Source organism: Zootoca vivipara, chromosome 7, assembly GCF_963506605.1.
Source record: "Zootoca vivipara chromosome 7, rZooViv1.1, whole genome shotgun sequence".
Taxonomy (NCBI): Eukaryota; Metazoa; Chordata; class Lepidosauria; order Squamata; family Lacertidae; genus Zootoca; species Zootoca vivipara.
Window position 1 is genome coordinate 21,747,356 of NC_083282.1, and position 20,493 is coordinate 21,767,848.

General features: G+C 37.4%; 1 protein-coding gene across 5 annotated transcripts in view; it reads left to right on the forward strand.

Annotated features, from left to right (window-relative positions):
• PTBP2 (polypyrimidine tract binding protein 2) overlaps nt 1–17,348 on the forward strand; it is a 46,853-nt gene extending 29,505 nt beyond the window's left edge. For 2 of the 5 annotated variants that reach the window (XM_035121618.2, XM_035121617.2), the window contains exons 6-14: nt 3,530–3,694; nt 4,768–4,878; nt 8,101–8,296; nt 12,600–12,754; nt 14,225–14,258; nt 14,669–14,761; nt 15,559–15,775; nt 15,873–15,950; nt 16,073–17,348. In XM_035121618.2, coding sequence (XP_034977509.1) covers nt 3,530–3,694; nt 4,768–4,878; nt 8,101–8,296; nt 12,600–12,754; nt 14,225–14,258; nt 14,669–14,761; nt 15,559–15,775; nt 15,873–15,950; nt 16,073–16,205 — 1,182 coding nt within the window. In that variant the 3' untranslated portion in view covers nt 16,206–17,348. The remainder of the gene's footprint in view (nt 1–3,529; nt 3,695–4,767; nt 4,879–8,100; nt 8,297–12,599; nt 12,755–14,224; nt 14,259–14,668; nt 14,762–15,558; nt 15,776–15,872; nt 15,951–16,072) is intronic. The other 3 variants (XM_060276726.1, XM_060276727.1, XM_060276728.1) reach the window with 3 other exon arrangements.
• The last annotated feature ends 3,145 nt before the right edge of the window (nt 17,349–20,493 follow it).

Consider the following 20,493-nt stretch of genomic DNA (forward strand, 5'->3'; position numbering starts at 1 on the left):
TCCACTGTGTCAGTGGGAGTTCTGTCACTGTGTTGAGTATAAAGTTGATGTTGAGAAATGGTAAAAGATGCATAAATGTGAAATAAATTTATATGTACATTTATTGGATTGATAGATAACAGTGTACTTTTCACTGAGACCTTAGATACAGTGTTCAGGCTGCCTTCAGTTGGCAAACTGCCAAGAAACAGCTAGCCAAATACATTTCTAAAGAGGTGATTGTGTCTGTGTCCCGTGAGCTTTTTGTCAGTTGATGTGTAAGACCATTGCTCTTATGTCAGGTAGTGGAATCAGAAAGGTCAGGCTCTGATAGGTCCTTAGTGGACTTTCCAAACTCATTGGTTTAAAAATCAGTGAGCTGTTGAATTATCAGAGAGTAGCTTTTGCTTGGTTAAAGGTTTTTGGTTGAAGAGAATTAAAGTGCAGACACGCCACTTTAAGATTGTGTTCAGAGTTTGGAGAAGAAGCAGCTGGAGCAGGGCTGAGAGGCGAAAGGTCCTGGTGACATCAGGGAGAAAGAATTCAGGATACTAGGGCTGAAACCACAGAAGGCTGAAGCTGAAGAAGTGACTAGAGGGAAGACTTAAGGTTAAATCCTCTGCAAAGCCTGTGTGTTAACTTGAAGGAAAGGATAAAGGCTATTGACTTGGAATAGGGAAGAAAACTAGTGCAGAGTACTTTGAAATAACGGTAACATTTTAAAGTAAATATCAAACAAAATGTTTCACACCTAACTTGCAAGTATCATATAATCTGATAATATAAACAGATTGTTATAAATATTTGACTTTCAGTGTTAAATCTTCTGATCTGTTCATCACATACCGGTAGCCTAAACCAGGCATGGGCAAACTCGGCCCTCCAGATGTTTTGGAACTACAACTCCCATCATCCCTGACCACTGGTCATGTTAGCTAGGGATGATGGGAGTTGTAGTCCCAAAACATCTGGAGGGCTGAGTTTGCCTATGCCTGGCCTAAACCCAGTTATTCTGGGCTAATGGGAATCTTTAAAACGAAGGGAGATTAAAGAAATAAAAGCGGATACCTTCAATATATAAGATACAAATGGCAAGGATTCTGTACAAGACATTTACCTTGTACAGATAAAGGCAGGATCCTACGCTTAGAGATAAGATATAAAAAGTAACAAGGCATCACGGTGGATTACACCTGAATGACTCAGTACATTGATTATGATTTCCATACAGGCATCATTAGGCTGACTGGACACATGTTTGATACATGTGTAGATTCTCATTGCCATCCAGGGCCATTTATTGTTGCATGACTAGACTTGAGCTGAACTGGGACTAGAATTTTTAATCACTTTTAATGAGAAATCAGCGCTTTTGGCTTATAAGTGTCAAAATACTTTGGGATGCCTCATGGGGGGTGATTCATAAATGAAAAAACAGTAATACCTAATATTTTATTTCTTTATTTAAACTAATTACACATTGATTAACTACAATAGTCTCTAGGTGGTTTATGAGGATCTGATATAAAAAGTAAAAAATTAATTAAAACTATAAAATTGGTTAAAATGCCTTTTGAAATAATAATAAAATAGACTTCAGTAGGCACCACAGAGGTGGGCCGGGAGGAAACCATGGTCTGTGGGATCAAAAGCCCTGAGAGATTGAGAAGCAGAGTTGCACTCCCCCATTCACATCTTGATAAAGGTCATCCATTACAGCAAACAAGGCTGATTCATTCCCACAACTGCACCGGATCCCAGATGGAAACAAATCCAACTATTCATGTCCTCCAGGAATTCCTGTAAGTGCCTGGCCTCCAGCCTCTCCACTACCTTACCTGAGAAAGGGATATTTACAGCCAGGTAATAGTTGTAAACCATAGGATCCATGGTTCATTTCTTCAGGAGTGGGTGTGCCACTGCCTGTTTATGGGCAGCAGGTGCCACTCCATCACATAAAAATGCAATTCACCATGCCCTGCTCCCATTCGGTCAGCCCCTCTTAAGTGGATCCCGCTAGCCAAGGTGGGTAGGGATCAAGAGAACAAGAATCCTCTTTCATCACTGCAAGAGTCCTGCAATTATGAAATAGCATTTAACAATAATATGAGTTTTTCCTCTAAGTGGCCTTCTCCCATTCTTTTTCTGCTTGTTTAATTCATTTAAGGTATGTTGTGGGATCTTGAGTTTGTACAATAGCTTGGGTAAAAATGTTTAAATATATGGTACTGATCATTACCTGCCATGCTTTTTTTTAAAGATAAAATTGGGTAGTATCCAACCAACACGTTCTGTCAGCACAAGTATTTCTGCTCATGGAATGGAACTTTCCTCTCCTTTTCCCATGTGCTCCCAAGCCCTACCCAAAACCTGCTCCAGAGGGTTTGGGAGAACTCCAGACTCAGGGGGCATGTTGGAGGGGGGGAAGTTCCAGTGTGTCAATGGAAATCCTCGCATTGGTGGGAATGAGTTCATTGGATGCCACCCATTGATTTGCAGCCTTAAAACTCTCTGTGTGACAAAATCACTTAAACCAATTTGACCATAGTAGTAATTATGTTGACTTGTTTCCATCTGTGCTATTAATAGAAATTGACTGTGGTATCAAGATTTTTATCCCACGGTCAGGGGTGGTAGAATTTGCAATCCATCAACTCAAGGCTGAAGAACACTTGGTTAATCTGACCTTTATTTTTGACTGACTCCAGTTAAGTTTTATAGTACAAAGAACTGTCAAGTTACCTAAAACGCAAAAAGAGGGAGGGGTCCTTTTTGTTAAAACCGAGAGATAACATTATCCAGAAGTGTTCTCCTGTGAGAAAATAGATTATTCAGAATACAGAAGCTTGGATTCCTTTGCACTCTTATGTTCTCAGGCAGTCTTCTTATTTACCTCTTCCTGTTCAACAGCAAGCAGTAGTACTTTCTTTGCTGGAGGTTTCCTTCCAATCTTTGGAACTGCTTGGACTGAAGAGGAAAGGTGGGGAATAATGGGTCTCGGGCCCATCAATGAAAAAGAAAATAAAAAATGGCTAAGCTTACATTCCTGTGCATCTAGAATATACCCCAATCTTCTAGAGCTTGCTTGTGGCCAACTGCTGCACCTTATTTCAACAAAATGTACAGTGTTTTGTTGCTGAAATACCTATTCCATCTCTGGCTTCTCTTCAGCTGATGAGAATACTGTTATTTCTGATGCTTAGAAGTGATAGGTAAGTCCTGCAATAGCACAGATTTTTCCCCTTCCATCTTGATTTCATTTCAGAAAAATATACATCTGCTATGCATTAACAAATTTAGTCTAAATTATTACACTCTGATACACTATCAACATCCAGTTTAATGTAGGTAAAGAGTGTCAAGATGTGGTGCATGAAAGTATTCATACTGTCATATGGAGGGCAAAAATAAAAGCTAAAATATTTTTAGAAATTCTATTCTGTCATTGACTTTTTTAAAAGGTGCATTGAAGCAACTACGGAATATACTAATCTTTAAATCTAATTCACATATTCTCATTTTGAATGCTTTCCCTTCTCTTTTATTGTAGCGAGCTCAAGCTGTTCTACAAGCAGTAACTGCAGTACAGACAACAAATACTCCCATAAGTGGAACCACAGTTAGCGAGAGTGCAGTAACACCAGCTCAGAGTCCTGTCCTTAGAATAATTATCGATAACATGTATTATCCTGTAACTCTTGATGTTCTCCACCAAGTAAGTCTTTCTTTTTATGGGGATTTTTGAGCAGAGAACCAAGCAAATGTGTCAGCAAACATGGTCATTGAGTAAACAAAACAACTTCAGTTTGTGTAGTGGAACTTTCCCTCCCTCTCCTCCTCCTGTGTCCCTCCACTCTCTCCCCCCCCCCCCCAACCTGCTCTGGGGAATTCTTCCAACCTTCCAGAGCATATTTGAAAGAGGGGGAGAGGGAAGGGGAGGTTCTACTGCACAATTCAACCCACAGAAACTGGCTAGGAAATACACTTTCAGGATCTATGTAGAATGTTTGTTTTGCCCCCCAGATGTGGAAGGGGATGTAAACTTTTAGTAAGAATTCAGCAGAACCGTATGGTCCAAGATTCATGAATGTTTTCAGAAATGCACATTTGCATGAGTTTCATATTCCTGAGACTTCCTGAATTTGCCACACTGTTGCAATGAAACTGCTACAGAACAGCATTGCAAAATACAACGTGTTGGGTGTATCTCTGAGTGCAGCTATTGTATACTGTATTGACAATGACTGGTTGGTTTGACTGGTTGGCTTGCCTCCCATGATATCAACTACAAGCTGTGTCACCACAGTGCTATATTTTATTGTTCAAGTTTTGTATTTGGGTCTTTACGCTGGCTGTCGCTTAAGGTTATTGTGGTTCTAACGTTACTCACCCAAAAAAAGAATAAAAGTGTATTATGCCTAGATTGTTTCATTCATTTATCACAAATTGAATGAATGAATGAGTAAATGTACCTAACTAATTACCCAAGGGAATGCAACCCTCAATAGGAAAATAAATAAATAAATCTTACTCTGCTGTAAATCCATGTGTGTACATACCTGCCAAGCGAGCATAATGCTTCCTGCATCTGAAGAAGTGGCCTCTAGTCCAGAAATTATTCATTTTTTTAATGTGCCCCAAGACTCTTTCCAGCAACAGACCATTGCAGCTGCCCCTCTGAAACTAACCAGATTCATTGATGTGAACTTCTTAGGGGTTTGTGTGGCTGTGTTTTGTTTTGTGACTTGTAAAGTTGAGTACCTGTATACCTTTGATTGTTTTTCACAGATATTCTCTAAATTTGGTGCAGTTTTGAAAATAATTACATTCACAAAAAATAATCAATTTCAAGCACTGTTACAGTATGGTGATCCAGTAAATGCCCAACAAGCAAAGCTAGTAAGTATATTTAATTCTGTTTAGCCTTTATTAATAAGTATAGGGTTAAGTATAGTTGTCAGTACTTGTTTTGTCAAAAATGTATTTGTGTGGACAAAATAAGTAAAAAAAAAAAAGAACACCAGTGTCACAGTGGCCTGGGTGGGCTACTTCAGAGTAACAACTCTACACAACTCTGCATTTTATCCTTTTATTGGTGCTGTGTATTTACAGTGCTGAAAACAGTGCTATTTACAGAGGGTAGTACATGTTGTCAGTCCTCCACAGAACCTCCGAATGGCGGTTCACGCGTTTTCTTCCAACAAAGCAATCTTGGCATACTGAATCTCCTCCCCCTGCGCTTCTTGCGCAATTCCGGGGTAGCTGGGATCGGCCTCTTTCCCACTGCCTCCCTGCTTCCCTGTTCCTTTCCCCGGCGGTGCCTGTGCTCCGCTAGGGTACTCAAGCTCCTGTTTCCACTTCCTGAATCACCACTCGAGGTCTCCCCCTCCCCGCTGGGGGAGGAGCTGGTGTTCAGGATGGGAGGGGGCTTTCGGTAGCTCTTATCCCTCACATCCAGGATCTTACTGCCTGTGAGTAAACATTCTGTTCCTAAATCAACAGTATCATCACTGTTTCACTCAAAAATAACCTGGGACCAAAACGAATAAATGCTTTTCAAAGTCACTTCATAGAAAAGGAGTTTCTTACTCTAATCTTCATGTAAATTACTAAGTTTCTCTTAACTGTTTTCTTAAGGCTACAGCCTGCTTTCTAATCTTAGCCAGCATTTATAAACATTAAACAATCTAAACATTAGTTGAATTGATAAGTAAAGCTACGAAGCAGAAATGTGAAAAGATAATTTACAATGCAATCATTTGTGTATCTATTCTAAAGCAAGTCCCACTGAATTCTATTGGATTTGCTCCCAAGAAAATATGTATAGGATTACAGACCTTAGACATCTAAATACCCTGTTAAGATGCTTTTTAAAGTGGTTCATGATGTGCCTCTGGGTGATAAAATATCCAACATTCTGAAGGGTCAGTTTAAAAACCTACTATTGCAGAAGAGAAGCTAAATGAAATTTTCAGGTTTTTACCATAAAGGTTAATGGTAAAATTACTTTGCAGGTAGTGCTCTTTATAGTGAATCGGAATGTGGCCTTCAAAGAAATTGAAGGCTCAATAAGGAAGTTTAAAGAGCAATTTAAGAAAATCAAGCACCTAGATGAAGTAGCATTTCCTAAGGAGTCTGATGAAAATAGCCTTGTCAACATCACTGTTGGCTATGAAGTGCCTATGATGTTCAGACTTGCTATTCAGGTTGAAAAAGTGAATTCTGGCATAAAATGATTCTCTTTATTTCACATTGGCTCACGTTGGGTTATTTCCCTATCAGACTGTTGTTATTGTAGCTGAAGCATCTGAAGTTGCCATTGCCTTAAAACTCCTGCCTTTGCAAAGCACACCTAAATAAGCTCTTCTATGCATACCATCATGGTGGATAAACGTTGGCTTCTAAGATCAAGTGTGCAAATAATTTGTAGATACATATAAGATCAAATGTCTCCGTCAAAAATTACCAGCAATACATTAAAATCTGGATTTAACAGAAACATATGTTAGTCTATTCCTACTTTTAATCTGCTCAATTAATTGGAAACTCTTCCTTAATCAAAAAGTATTTAAGTGTTTGATTAATCAGCTATATGTTGCAGCACAGCTTATTGCCAATTAATTCTGAAAGAAAGGCCTTGATTAGTTCTCTTCACAGGAATATTGTCAAACTGACAAGTGTTGCAACATTGTTGTGTGTTACTTTGTTTTCAGATAAACACATTCCTTGATCCAGTCACTCTGTTCTCTGTTTTAATTTGCCCGGAGGACAGTGCCATTTCATTTTTTTTAGTACACCTGCTGTCCATATACTTTGACATTGCTTGGTGTTTCTTGACTGAGGTGGTGATAAGATACTGTTGAAGACGGGAGAGAGATGAGAGAGAAATTTGAGAAGAGGTGTGAGACAGGGAAAAGTGTTATCACCACAGCTATTCATAGTGTCAGAACTTGTGTTCCATAGGTTGGATTGGTTTCCTTGAGGTCTCAAAACAGATGGCAAATGTTTGCATCATCTAAAAGATGCTAATTATGTGCATGCATGCTGTGAGATGCTTTTATGGATGCTCATTTAGAGCCACTTGTAAGCTCAAGTTTTTCTTGTTTCCTCATTTTTGAAGTTGGAAAGGAACTTCTTTATTTATTTTTACAATTTAATAGGGAACATGACAACATAACATATATTTTATGCTTTTGTGCTTGTATGTTATCTTTTTTGAGCTTATTTTGGGGGCATGTTTTTTCATACTTATAATTTACATTATATTGAAGACTTGCAGGAGTTGGATATGAAAAGATGATAGTTTCTGCCCTTAAAACTACTATCATCCATCTGTGCCATTGGGTGTTTCATTCACCTGGAAGGCTTGCATTGATACCCCATTTCATTTCATCTGAGGGAAGGACTAGGTCTATCTGTAGTAGCCAGGTTCACCTCTATTTCAGTGGAAGGTATGATCACTGAAGTTTCGATTTGAGGAAGGAAATACCTGTTTTGAACTTTGTAACTGACACTAGTTGCTGGAAGCTGCAGGAGGGGAGTGTGTTCTTGTGCTCAGGGCCTGCTTACATGTTTTCCATAGGCATCAGGTTGGCCGCTGTGAGCCCAAACCTGAGCCTGGGCCATGCACATCAGAGCCCAAACCCAAGCCCAGGCTGCCCATGCCAGAGACTGAACCTGAGCCCAGGCCACCCGAGCCTCTGTGCATTTACTATCCATGTATAAGACAACCCCCAATTTTTGACTTAATTATTTTTTTGCAAAACCATTGTTTATACACAGAAAAATAGGGTAATTCTAGTTCCAATGGTTTTAGTAAAATTTCTAGAATAGCTAGGCTAACCAGTCTGTAATTTCCTGGCTCTCATTTTACCTTACATCCCCACTTTTTGTAAAATGAAAAATAATACAAAGTTAATAAACCAACTATAATTATATCAGCATTATCTAGCTGATAATGTCCAACTACTATTGAATATAATATTTGATAGTATCCAGTTCCATATGTGTGGTGATGTATTTTAAACATTTTCATATTTATTTCAGTGGATGTGTATATGCTTAAACCTCAGCTGTAACATCTGTCATGTGATCTTCATTAATATTTTCCTATTTTTCTAGGCGTTAGATGGTCAGAATATTTATAATGCCTGTTGTACCTTACGGATTGATTTTTCCAAATTGGTCAACTTGAATGTAAAGTATAATAATGATAAAAGTAGGGATTATACTCGCCCTGACCTTCCCTCTGGTGATGGCCAGCCAGCTTTGGATCCTGCTATTGCTGCTGCCTTTGCAAAGGAGACCTCTCTTCTAGGTATGATTTTGTTTCTTTCTCCATTCTCATTATTTACAGTGTCTTCTAAGACAGTATCTGCAGATTAACTTTTTATCCATGCAATCATTGAGAATACTGAATAAAGTAGACCCTGAGCTCTGAAGAATAGGTCTGTTGATTATTACTTTCAATAAACTTTTCTTCCCTTTCAACAAATTCTGCTCAGATTATCTGATTCCTCACTCATTTTTAACCTGTATCCCTTCCAGTCTTTTAGTTTGAGTACCTTCTACTGAAGCTAACAGGGCTGCCCATTATCTCAGCTTCTTTTATTCCATTTCTTTACTATGTATGTTTTATATTCATTGGGTACCCCCCCCCAAGAAACTATAAAATGAATCTTAATACATGTGCTATTTCATGTAAGGCCCTTTCTAGTATTATTGGATGGGGATTGCTTGGCCCCACATACTTGAGAGCAAGAGTATCTGGCTTTTCCTCAATCTCAGATGCATTAACTCCTATATCGCTACGGCTCCTCTTTTATGAAAACTGAAGCAATGTGGTCTTCCCATCAGAGAACTGATGAAACCTTACTGCTTCAGACATGACTTTAAACCTTCTCTCTGTATAGCATTTGCTCTGCCATTAAATTATAGCCACTCTCATTTCATCTACTGCCAGGTTTGCAGTCTCTCTATATGTATTACAGTGAAGCTCAGTGGCATATCAAGGCATTTTTAATAAGTTTGAAAATGTAATTCTTATGCTTACTTCTTTCTATATGTTCTTGCTGCAGAGCTGAGAATTATTTCTAATTTTCCTTTTGCTTAGCTCTCTGTGGTGTAAGCAGTGGGGTGGGGGCAACCTTGTTGCTGAAATCATATTACTCTTTCCCTTCATTGGGGCAACACATTGTATTGTCGAAAGACAATTAAATTTACTTTTTGCTTCGTGCTGATGAATATTGCTTCAAGGGAAAATGCACTGAACTGTGAGTATGGCTATAGGTGATTATGCATGCAATTCAATTCTGTTTATTTTATTTATTCTATACCATTAGATATAGAAGCAAGAATGTTCTCTTGAGAAATACTTAGGTGCACATGAGCTAGTGATTTTCCTGACCATGTGAAGTTTAGACATAATCCCTTATTTAAAAAAAAAACCCCAACAGCTTTGGGACTCTGCTGTCCATGTCTGCTATCTCCTGATGTAACATAATATTCAGAACTAGTGCAGTGCTATTCATACTGCCTCTTAACTTTCATTCTTTAATGCATCTGAGGTTTATACAGTCTGGTGCTATTTCTTGGTCTTTCTGGGTGTCCACAATTAAAATGATATCCATTAAAATTTTAATGGATATCATGGCCCAGATGTATATGTATGATATGTTTCCTCATACATTTTTTTTCTTCTACAAAAGGATAACTGCTCATTAAAAAGGATGGCCAATTTAAAAATAGAAAAACTCGCTTTCAATCTATTAGGAGAAGTGCTTGATTCCTATTGATGATATAAAATTTGTACTTTATTAAATAAAATTGGATGAGGTGCCAGAAGTTCACTATGTCTATTTGTGTATCTTAAGAGCAATAACATGATGGTGGTGACTTAATTTAACCCAGGGGATGGGGTGGGAATTAAAAGTTCACAAATTCAAAACTAGAGATGCATTTGAGTCATTCCTGTCTGCATTTGGATACTTTCACCAGAATTCGCTCCTGTATTTTCTGTGAATAAGCCAATTGCTATCAATCTTCAGTTAGTCCTTATACTACAAGTAATACCTGGTTGTAAGAAAGAATTAGCGTTGAATTGGCTCTAGTAAATTTATTCAACATGGCTTATTCAACATTTATTCAACATTAAAAACAATGGATACCAGCATGTAGCAAATCAGTACATTAAACAACAACAGCATCCACACAAAAACACAACTTTATCAGTAAACCAGAGCAACACAACTTTAAATTTATTTATTTATTGCTTACTAACTTAAAGCCTTGGTACAGCTGGATCATATTTCATCAAATGCATGGGAGAAAAGGGAAGCCATAACCTGGTGCCTGGGAGAAATGGGCACCAGACCAGTGTGGCTGGAGAGATGCTGTCATGATACCGTAGTAGTTGCAAATTATGTGTGCTTCCTCTGATGCTGTGGAGGTACCGGTAGCATGCCTCTGAATACCAGTGGTTAGGAACACCAATAGACGGTGTGTTTTTTGCCCTTCCATTCTGCTTGTGAACTTCACATAAGGATCAGGTTGGCCACTGGGAGCAGTAGGGTTCTTCTTAAGTTTTTATATTTGAATTTTAAAATACTGTATGGATCCATAATGCGAGAAATGTGGTTCAGAAGGTTTTGCCTACAAATAGCTTCCTTAATGTAAAAGGAGTGGGGGCTGTGCCAATACAGTATCTTCTGTAATGTTTCTATGTGTTTGCTCTTCTCCGGCCTTTAGTAGAAATGGCAGAAAAACAAAAAAAAATTTAAGCAATAAAATTAGGAGTATGGCAGAGAGTTGAAAAAGAGTAACTTTTAGAGGGTAGATAATTTTCAAGAAAACTATAGACTTTTTTAAAGCACCCTTTCATACAATCATAGCGGCTAAAAAGGGATTTAAGAAAAAATGACTTTAAAATGAAAAGGGTAATAGTGCTAAAGGCTGAGATCATTATCACCTTTGAGTGAGTTTTGAAGAAGAAGAAAAGCTTTGTATTCACTCACTACAGATTGGCAGAGTGCTTAAAGAGGAAGATTAAGAGTAATTTAAAGCAGTCTTCCAAAAAAAGCACCACCCTTTAAATTACCCCCTTTAAACATCCTCGCAAGTCACAGTAGCTTCCAGGATCAGCCAGCCACAATGAAGGTGGTAATATTCTTCCAAAATACACCTTGAGCCAGGAGACCTCTTGGTAAGGGAGAGCTGGGTGAGTCATTGGGTGAAGTTCGCTGTACTTCCGCTTTCTTGTGAGTTGATGGAGCAGAGGAATGACAGCAGCTGCAACTGGGCTTTTTTAAACTAGAAATGTTATGTTCTCAGAACAAGCACACATTCTTTATATGGAAGCTTTAATGTTCCAGTGTTTGTTTGTTTTTAAATAAAAAGCTTATTTTGTTAATTTCTAAAACATCCTTAGGTGACGTGAGTGCTGCAGATGGCATTGTGCACCTAGTAGCTCTTTAGCAGCTACAGTGCTGCTACAGGGTGTTTTCCCATTAATCCCCAAAGGGTTCAGCTGATAGTACGTGCACATTTTTCAATTAATCTCTGCAGCATTGAATAATTATTTATTTAGACTGTATTGAACAACCAACTCTTATAAGACCTTAGGTACACATGACTTCTACATCCAGCACAGGTAACTTGTGAATAAAGGATTCTGGGTGTCTACAGCATTTTCTTTTAGAAGGCATTTGATTTAAGAAGTTGTGGCTTCTGTGTTAGAAGGAGTGACTGTCTAGATTTGAGATTTGGTGCTTTGTGGCCCTGGGCCTTCTCTCTAACTGTATATCGTTGCAAGAAGTTGTGATGATTTCAGTGGTAGGAGGAATGATTTTCCTCACAGGATTTAGACTCAAGATTTAGACCCATCAGAAGTCAAGGAGATAAAGAACTATACAGCTTTTAGAAGACATCTGCTGAAGGCAGCCCTGTATTGGGAAGTTTTTAATGTTTGATGTTCTATTATGTTTTTCTATGTGCTGGAAGCCACCCAGAGTGGCTGGGGAAACCCAACTGGGTGTGCAGGATATAAATAATAAATTTATTATTATTATTATTATTACTATTATTTGATGGTTTGTGACTATAAGCCTTCCTTCACTATCTGTAGATTTTTGCAAACTATCAAGGGAGCAGGTCAGATGTATTTCTCTTGCCTTTGTTTTCTTATGAATAAAGGCACATTGGAGGCATGCCTTATTGAGTAGCTGAACTTGAAAGTCCTTGGCCCATTTGTTAGTGTGACTTGTTTTCATGTGCCATTGAAGCTGCCATAGATTTCTGATGAGTAAATTAAGCACGAACACCTTCAGTGAGCTATTTCTGCCAGGATAGTGTTTGTGTTAACTGAAATGGTAAGCTAAGGACTAATATGGAGGAAACTCAAGGTTCTGTGTCGCGTGCTAGTGAACTAGTAACGAGGCAGCTGCTTTTCGCTCTCAGGATTCTTTGGAACATTGGTTTGTCATAAAGAAGTGGAATTTCACATAGGTCAACCTACAAATGGATAGATCTGGACAAAGGCGCAAAACCAACACAACACTTCTAAATTAGATTATATTGGAACGACTTGTGTGTGTTTCGTAAAATATGCTTTATTTTAAAATTAGGGCTTCCTGTTGCAGCTGTTCCAGGAGCGCTGAGTCCATTGGGGATTCCAAATGCTGCTGCCGCCGCCGCCGCAGCTGCTGCTGGCCGTGTGGGTATGCCTGGAGTTTCAGCTAGTGGCAACACAGTCCTTCTGGTTAGCAATTTAAATGAAGAGGTCAGTGAACCTACTTGTTCACCCTTCTTTTTCTTTTTTTTAATACCATGCTTCATTTTGTAAACTGCATAAGTGCGTCTTTATCTCGAGCTTGCTTTTACTTTTATTTATTTATTAAGATCAGTGGCTCGCTCCGCCCCCATGCTACTCAAGATTGTTTTACAACTAGATACCAATAAATTGTTTCTATTATAGTTAAATACTTCTGTTTTCCTAGGTAGCCAGCATCTTTTAAAATACCCATTGCTATTCGGCTACCTATTTTTCCTAAGAAAAATATGGTAAATATTGCATGTTCTGGATGCCTTTTAATTTATTTTTCCAAGTACCTATGTGATCCATTTTGTAAATTAGTTCTTAAGAAAACTGCTGTTCTGTTTTGCCTGAGCTAATTATTTGCTTGTTCATTTCATGCTTACATGTCATTGCATTTTTGTAGTATTTGTGAACAGCTCTAACACATTTTTCTTTGAAGGTTCTCCCAAAGATCTTGCTGCAGCACTCTTCAATCTCTCTTAGTAATTTTATCTTTCCTTCACAGTTTTTATTCATCTTTTCTCCTAAAAACAACAACAGTTTACTTCAATACTTCTTTATCTCTGAAATCAAAAAGGTTTTCTTTAGTTTTGCATTTTATCATTTTGTACCTTTACTTTGACTTGCTGTGAAAGCTGGTATGAAATGTGGGATAGTTTGTATCCATTTGTCTCTTTGGAATATGTGTTTCATATTTTTTTTGGCCTCTGTTTTTTTCAATATGAGCCATTATGCTTTTCTCATTTTTGTCATTTACACTCTTGCACATTAAAATGCTTGGATCAGAGTGCCATTTTGAAAAACCTCTGCCTGCATTTCATAACCAGCCATGCTTATGCAGTTAAAGTTTAGAGTTGGGCTTGATTTTGTTTTAAGTTTCTATTGCATGGATTTTTCTTTTCTTTTCACATTCAGATGAGATGTAATTTACTGTTTGATATGGATGTACTTTACCCATATTTTGTCTTGGGTGACTACACTTTACTCAGTTTTCTTGTACAATACATAAACCAACCATTTTCTGACCAAATTCCTGCATTTCCTATGTACTGACCTATATTTTATTTTTTTTTGTTCCCCACTTCCTTATTTTTCTTCTGCATTGCTGTTTCCCTTCCCCGTTTCATCCTTCTCCCTTTGTTCTCACCTACCCTTTCCCTGTCTCTTCCCAAATTCCCACACCCTTCCCTGTCTTTTCCTCTGCCTACCTTGTCTACACCCCCTGTCTCCATTCCCCTATGTTCATGCTTCTGTGCTTGAACAAAATGTTCCTCGGACCAACTTGCCCCAATTAACCGCCTTGAACCATGATCCATGACCACCTCACCATTCTGCGGGAACCACCCTTCGTTATGGATGATCTGTTCATCTCCGCTCTTCCTCGACTCTTCTCTCTTCTTGTCTTATGCTGCTTGCTCTTCTCTCCTTCTAAAGATGGTTACGCCCCAAAGTCTGTTTACCCTCTTCGGTATGTTATCGTTAGCACTATACTTTTATTATTGATTTAATTATTTGTTTCACCTTATTTGTAGCTAGCACTTTGGCTTTAAAGTTGAATAGTAAATCTTTTGCTATTTTTCTTTTGCTGTTTTTAAAGCTCTCCATAGATGCAAATTTTTCTTTTAATGCATGCTTTTTTATTTTGCATGATCTTTAATTTAATATCATTCACATAGCTTTGAGGGTTTATAAAAAAAAAAAGCCTTCCTTTTTTCAAAATTCACCTATTCAAAATCTTGTTCTTCTTTATTCATTTGCGTGAATGTTGGGAGAAGTGAGAGACATGTTCCGAATGTTTCATTGATATGTCAAAATGTGCTGTTCAGCTATCCTTAAAAACGTTGTTTCTTTTGGATTTACTTCTCTGATTCTAAAAAGGTGTTTATGGGGATGTGCAGCGTGTGAAGATTTTATACAATAAGAAAGACAGTGCTCTTATACAGATGGCTGATGGAAACCAATCACAGCTCGGTGAGATTAGTGGGTTTTTCTCTCTCTTATTTGCCACTTAAATGTTAGTTTTTGGTGTCCTTCAAGCCATGCTTAAATGTCAGTGTTTGCTTCTAATCTTTCTAAAATCTGAGATTGTGTAGGAAGAATTTTTTTCCCCTCAGATCACAACTCCTTACACTGCTTTGGAAATCTGATCCTGAAGTTCCCCTTGCTTTTGAGTGGCTTGCTAGGCCAGAGAGTTCCTTGTTATTAACACGAGCTACTTTTGTGAATACCATGGTTGGGATCCAAAGACCCATGTGTACACATAAAATGCTTCCTTGCTTGCACAGGTGGAAAGTTGAAGCTTTCTCCCTTCCTTGTATATCTCCCATGTCACATCAAATATAACTGCATCTTTAGGCATAGCTTTTGGGAAGGGGGGGTAGGATGTGAGGTTCTTGAAAAACCTGGTGTATGTGGAGCTCAATGTGTATGGCCTTTTGGATCCCTGCCCATAAACGTAACATACGTCTGAAGAAAATAAAGCCCTGTTGAAGTCATAATTTGTATTAATACAATGACCATAATAATGACTTACTAGAGTCTGGCAACGTATGAAAAAATAATTTGTTTATTGCTTTGCTGGGCACATTTGCAATATGAACACATCTTTTAGATTAGCTGCCAGTAAAATTTAGACTGAAAGATTTTGTCAATTTATCGAAAGAAAATTGCCATCAAATGTTCCACCCCAAACACTGAACAGATTAGAAATTACAATACTGGATTCAATAGAAGAAACACTGAAATGAATAATTTGTTTTGTTTTCCAGCCATGAGCCATCTGAACGGACAGAAAATGTATGGAAAGATTATTCGTGTGACTCTTTCCAAACACCAGACAGTTCAGCTACCTCGAGAAGGGCTTGATGACCAAGGACTGACTAAAGACTTTGGCAATTCACCTCTTCATCGCTTCAAGAAGCCTGGGTCAAAAAACTTTCAGAATATTTTCCCTCCATCTGCAACTCTTCATTTATCTAATATCCCGTAAGTGTGGGGAACACGGCTGAAAGATTCATAAAAGATCCAAACGTTAGCTTCTAATCGTCTCTCTCTTCTCCCCTTTGTCCCCCTTTTTGTTTAGACCATCAGTATCCGAAGATGACCTACGCATGCTGTTTGCTAATACTGGGGGAACTGTGAAAGCATTTAAATTTTTTCAGTAAGCATGTTTTCTTTGAAACTTCATTTAAAACGAGAGAGCAGCTGCCTTTGGTAAGAACAAGGTTTATGTTACAATTTTCTAGTGCTGTTTTGGTATCTAATTTTATTGCTTTGTTCCAGAAGAGATCACAAGATGGCTCTTCTTCAGATGTCAACAGTAGAAGAAGCTATCCAGGCTTTGATTGATCTGCATAATTACAATCTTGGAGAAAATCATCATCTGAGAGTTTCTTTTTCCAAATCAACCATTTGAAGTGCAAGATCAAAATAATAAGGTTGTATCACGTTGTTTAGTGTTGTCATCTATGACTGTTCGGGAAAGCGGGGACCAGAGATGGACATCTGTTTTTCATGCTGTTACCATTCCTTGATTGTTTATGTATAAATGAAAACAAAAAAGGATTTACAAGGAAGAAGCAGTGGTATTATCTGCTGGTTTTACATATGTTTATGAAAGGATTTTGTTTAAAAAGGGATTCTGAGGAAATCCCATAGTTTTTCAACTTAGTTAACATACGTGCCTTAAAAAAGGAAAACCTAGAGTTGCTAGAATTGCATTTACTAGTTTAAAAAATTGGTTGTCTGGGGCACATTGTTACATGGGAATTAATGGGTGCAATCCAGTAAACATTAGGTTTGCCTACATCCCATTGAAATCTATTGATTTTTTAAAGCATTGATTTCAGAGGGACATCGCTGCACCTAACTTTTGCAGGATTATGCCAAATGTGTATTAGGCAGGAGTGTGTAAAAAGGGTTAAGCTTTGTTTCTCCTGCTTGGAATTTATTGGCTTTCATGAATCTTTTTTTTTTTAAATGAAATATGTTGCGTTACTTTAAGAGAGAGGCAACACATTTGACTTGTGCTTCTCTCTTGTATCTTTCTTTTTTAATTAAGTAAAATGGCCTTGTGTATTCCAGATTTAGTTTGGTCAAGGATATAGGCATAAGTCAAGAGTTAACAAGATGCAGAGAAATAATTTCTTTTAAAGACAGGATTATTATTTTGTTTGGGGTTTGTTAGTTAGTTTGTTTTATCCCACGGGCTTTGAGCCTCTGTGGGGAAAGCATTGTTAAGTCTTAACCTTTTTTGTACACACACTCTGGGGGCGTATCATATAAATGTTGGCACTAAGTAATGTCTTGTTTGTGGCTGAATATTTTTTGTAGATGTTTTTTGAAGTTGACATGACTTATGTGCATTTAAATATATATTGCCATTTTTAGTTAGTAATTACAATTTGAAATATGGTTGTGGATTTCTGAGCATGTGCAGACCGGTCTAGCTAGTTCAGGAGTTGGTGCATGTATTTCAAGGATGAAGAAAGTGTATTGCAAACTTTTGCAGGAAGATTAATAATTTTTGTGGCAGTTTTCTTATAAAACAAAAACAAAACTGACAACCAGGTGGGACCAAAGTTTATGTGCCTTTAGTCTTAATTTACCTTGCATTGTAATATTCAGTTTTAATAAATCTCTTCAAAATATTTTGTATCTAGAAATGGATCTGACTTTACTATAAACATGACTCAGAATCTACAGGAAAAATTAATTGATTTGAAAGCAGTTCCTCTGTCAGTCTGAACTGTTGTCTTGATTCTGTTCAAATGACCAATACTTTTTGCAATTGATGTACTTAGTTCCAAGAGTCATAGATTCTGTTATCTATGTAGAAAAAGGTCATGTATATTTTCTATTAGTTGAGTTTTTACATCTTTAGAAATGTAATATTTCAGTATAGTTTGAAAGCGGCACAATTAAAAATTAATTTTCTAACAAAGTTGGGAGGTTTGATGGTTGTTTAATTTCTTCTTATGTGTACGCTGCTTGCCTCTGTAGCATGCTCAATAAACACTTCTGTAGCTCTGTATTCACCTCTTCTGTCTTTCTCTGCTGCCTTTTCTCTCTTTTCTTCTTTGTTTTCCACTTCCACTGTGCTTCTGAATTCATGTTTATTCTCTGCCAGGGTGGGAAAAGCATAATAATCTGATTTTTATAATTGTCTGGATTTATACAATATGAAAATCAAATGCTACGGAAAATGTAGCATCTCTTAAAGTGTATATATTTCACCAATTTAAGATTGTAAATGCTTTGTTGAAGCACAGATAGAAATCGATATTAAACATTTCCCACCCTGTTATATAACCTACAGCTTTAAAGACATAACTTTTATTGTAGCTTGTAAGTTCTATCTTTTCTGTTTTTTAAATAGATTTATGCACTAATTGACCTTTCAGGTTTGCCATGCTTTTGCTGCAGTTTCATCTTCCATTTTCTGTGTCTGCTAAACAAATTTCCACTAATCATAAGATAACTTTCATGGGTTCAAAGCAAAATAGCCAACTTGCTCATACAGAAATTTAGCAATGACTGTGTTCAAGATGCAATGAAGGGGTGGGAGAGGGATGGAAGGAAATGGTTGTGGGGACATGTCATCAACTCCATACTCTAAACAGTGCTGAAAAGATTAGTCTGACATTTTTCAGAAAAAAACTGGCATCAAATACAGACTTAACTTCCTATATGTTCAAACTATAAATACTACTACACATTTCCTTCATTTAACTTCAGCTGAACAGTTTAGTAATTCCAGATTACTTTGAACTTCATGTTCTTTAGGATAACATCACCCGTGTTTAAAATATACATATCAACGATGGTTGCTTATTAATTTCAGTAGGGTCTACCTTGGACTAGTCTGCTGATTTTTCAGCCATCATCTGTATATTGGTCACAATGTGTTGATAATTTGGACCTTGATATCTTAATTCCATTTACTTTGTTAATGGGCCATGTTTCATTATAGTGAAAACAACACAGCACAGACTAATTACATATAATTGCTGCTTACTTGTGTGGCAACATTAACACATTGTAGGTTCTGGTCCTGCTTGATCTCAGAGTACACAGATTAGGAGACAGGTAGGCAAAGTATTCTACCGATAGTGAAGAGAAGCCTCCCTAGCAGTAACAAAAAGTGTGTGTGTGTGTGTGTAACCCCAATCCTCACATCTAAATACATGTGTTTTAAGTTGTGTGCTTGTGTTGTTTTAGACATTTTATTCCTCCCGATCTTTTGAAAATCTCTAGGCAGCTTACAATACAAAAACGGACATTATAGTGCAAGAAGCAGAGTACAAAAGATGTTCACTACCATGCAATGCAGCTTCCACACACTATTAGATAATCTTTTTGAAAAGTATTATGCCAGAGATGAGAATAACTGCTTTAGGAAAAAAGCCAGAAGTCGCACTAGACAGGAATGAATCTTTGCACCCACATAAAGGGCATCTTAACTTTACAGCATATGATTTGCTGGTGAACCCATTACATTTACTCTGCAACATTTTTCTCATACAAGTCACTCTCAAAAGTGTGAAACTTGAAACATACCTTGCCAGATCTGGAGAGATGGACTTGAGGATTGAAAAGAAGAGGATTTTGGCTTCCTTCAACATGTCTTTTTTATTCCTGATTCTTCAGGAACAAAATGTCTTCTTACGTTAGAATTTTTTCCCATTAAGTTCAACATTTTATTTTAAGCTTTCTTGATATTTAAGAACAAGGTTGGCTAGAACAGTACATTTTTCATTTTCCAAGAAAGCTGGTATTTTGAGAATTTTTGCGAACTCACACTGGCTTGTAGAAAAATATATCAGTGGCTACAATTTACTATTCCTTGCTTTAAAGCAGGAGTTATAAGATGACAGTGTTCTCTTTAAGGTTTTAGTTGTTGACATTGAGTGACTCATCTCTTCATTTTGTTCATTATGGGTCTGTTAAAAGTTCACAAAATTAATAAGCAATTGGTACGATGCCTTTGTCAGGTGACATGCAAATGATGTGAATGTCATTTGCAAAGCCAGGTGAACCTTTTAAAAATGTAAATAACTTCAGATACCATGGATTTAGTTGATGAAGAGCAAATGTACCGTTGAATGATTTATTAGAATCATTTTTCCTGATTAGTAATTGCATCAAATTTTTCATTTTGGAGTTGCGCATTATTCGGAGGGTGTTTTTCTGTGCAACAGCAACATATTTCTGAACATCTATCAAATTTCTAATAAGCACTTGAACATTATTAGTCATATATTTGGCATTTACTGGAATTCATTATTGGATCTCTCTTTGTATAGAATTGCAAGCCTGGATTCAGGTTCATGCATACAAATCTGTACAATGAGTTCTTCCACATTGAATTAAGCATTGGGCAGTGTTTAGAGTTTGGATCATTCACTTGACATTGATGTCAGGGAGAAACTCCATCTCTGCTAACATTGGATTCTGTATATATCTATTTGTCTTTGGATCCCTACCAAAGTCTCTGGGCCAAAACAAACATTACAGAAAACATTTATCCTTGCTGAGTCACCTCTCCCTACAAGATCTAGATTAACTTATCCTAATGTCATTATGATGTGTATGTCTCTGACATCGTATATATTACACCTTCCTCCAAAACTCCTAAAGACAACCACCAACAGCTTCATATATATGTTAAATGGCATTGCTGGGAGAATAGTTCCCTGTGGAAG